This window comes from Gekko japonicus, unplaced genomic scaffold (assembly GCF_001447785.1).
Source record: "Gekko japonicus isolate JY-2015 unplaced genomic scaffold, Gekko_japonicus_V1.1 scaffold170, whole genome shotgun sequence".
NCBI classification, from domain to species: Eukaryota; Metazoa; Chordata; class Lepidosauria; order Squamata; family Gekkonidae; genus Gekko; species Gekko japonicus.
Window position 1 is genome coordinate 261,664 of NW_015160212.1, and position 2,326 is coordinate 263,989.

General features: G+C 48.5%; 1 protein-coding gene across 1 annotated transcript in view; it reads right to left on the bottom strand.

The window, feature by feature from the left end:
- Positions 1-2,326, bottom strand: part of LOC107109242 (alpha-2-macroglobulin-like protein 1) — a 130,462-nt gene that overhangs the window by 4,226 nt on the left and 123,910 nt on the right. The window contains 2 exon segments of the mRNA XM_015409819.1: positions 600-702; positions 2,018-2,086. Of these exon segments, the coding sequence (XP_015265305.1) occupies positions 600-702; positions 2,018-2,086 (172 nt within the window).

A 2,326-nucleotide genomic window follows, 5' to 3' on the forward strand; every position in this document is an offset into this window, starting at 1 on the left:
TTCCCCCCCCCAATAGCTAGCAATCCAAAACAGTCCAGTGGAGCCTGAGTGGTGGGTGTTGCCTTCTGACACACTTCCGGTGATGTCAGGGGGTGTGGCATATGCAAATGAGTTATGCTAATGAGTTATGCTAATGAGCTCCTGCACCTCTTTTTCTATGAAATTACCCCTGAAACCAACCATTTTTTTATTGGGAGTGGGGGGAGTTGATAATATGGTGGGAGGGGCAAGCTGTCTGTCTCTACAATATTTGGGACAGGGATTGCTTCCCAGGGAAGTCCTTTCGGCACGCATATGAACAGCACTGAACGAGTTAAATTGACATTGAAGGGTCAGGCAGGGATTGCCCCTCACACACACACACAATGCGACTCGGTTGTGACCAATGGCCTCTTCGAACCCATCCAGACGGCACTGCTATTCACAAAACAAGCTCAGAATGATCAGAATAAAAGAGATCTTATGGCCCGCGGCAGAGCTCTGTGAGGAACTGATCGCAAAGGGGCGGGAGGTGCAAAAGAGGACTTCAGGAGGCATCAGCAGGGCTGTGTGCAAACGGGTGGTGATCAGTGAGGCCGTTCCACCAGCGAGACACTGACCTGGGTGGTAGTAATCGTAGACCTTGACCGTCACTGGCTTCAGGTCTTTCACATCGAATTCTTGTTCCACCGAGAAGCTGTAGTGTTGCTCGTCACTATCCAGCTGAAGAGGGAGAGAAACAGGGCGGCGGGGGGGGGGGGGAGAGACAGCTAGGTTCAAGTCCAGTCTTAGAAACTATGAGTCCGATCAGACGGCTCTTCAGATCCACGCTAGGCACAATTGCCTCACGGATCTAAAGGTAATGTCCAGACACAAACATCTGGGAAATGTCCCTCTTCCATGGACATCCCATTTTGCCGCGCTTTGGAGCCGTACTTAAAAGATAGCACTTTAAATCTGGGGTTTTCGGTTACCTGCGGGACAACTGTGGACTTTCACCCGTCTGATTGTTCCACCAGCGCACAATCCTCCCATTCGGGGTGGTCTGACGTCAGACCATCCCGAGCGAGCACCATTTAAAAAAATCTGTACACATGCGCGGATCAACAAGGACGTCTGTGCGCATGCGCAAAAAGTTTTTTTAAAAAACCCACCACGCGCCTCCTTCAACAAGAATGCACTGTGACGCCTATGCGCATGCACAAAAAGTTTTTTAAAAAAAACCCCACTGCGCATGCCTTCTATAGTGGACGTCATCTAGACAATCCACAACAGAGGGACCGCCTTTCCCCATACATTCCCCTGAGAGCACTGCGGTCTGGAACACACCACCGCCTGCCCCCCCCCGGGCCTAGGGACACCAGGTGGCGGTACCTAGGACCAGGGCATTCTCCCTGGCAACGCCAATGCTGTGGAATGAGCTCCCCAATGAGATTAGAGCTCTATGGGACCTCCAGCAGTTCCGTAGAGCCGTGAAAACGGAGCTGTTTCGCCAAGCATTCCAATAAGAACTGACTGCACCAGTTGGGTCACATTACAGGATGCTACTGTATTTATTTAGCTTCATTGTATTTATTGGAATTGTATGGAATTGTATTTTATATCTTGTATTTGCTGGTTTTAAATTGTATGTTGGTTTTAAACTGTTTGTAAGCTGCCCTGAGCTGCTTCGGCAGGAGGGTGGGGTGGAAATTTAATAAATAAAATAAATAAAAATAATATACGATGGATTAAAAAGAGCAGGATAAAATCCAAACTGGCATAATGATGAGATTAGCTGCCTGTCTGAATGCACCCTAACATCATCTCAAGATATAAGCTTTTGAGAGTCAAAACTCCCTTCGTCTGATACTCTTTGTCAGAGCGGGGAAATTTTTCAGCCAGGATCCTCTGGTCCCCTTTCTGTAGTCAGCAACTCACAAACCACATCCTCTCTTCAATACTCCTCATTCCCCCACGGGGACCGTTCTGCTGAATGAATGTCCTTGTCCCAGACCCCAGTTTTAGTCGAGATGGCAGAGACCTGTGTGGCCCTCACCTCATCCAGGTAGATGCTGACTGCGTCAGGTTCGAATTCCACCTTTTTCACTAGGGGCTTCTCTAGTAGCTGTTGGGATGGAAAAGAGATCAATATGTAAGTATGTGCTGCGAACAGGAAAAAAAGACTTCTGGATCACACCAGTTGTGGTCTGAACCCTGGTAAATGTAGAGGCAGTTGGTGTCCCCAAAATCAAGTCCATCGGTTTCTGTGTAAGAATGTTTTAAACATCCCGATGTGTTTCCCCACACAAAATGAGGGAAGGGTTTAGCATTCTGAGAAACTGAGGCCCCGGTCACAGGAGCCAGA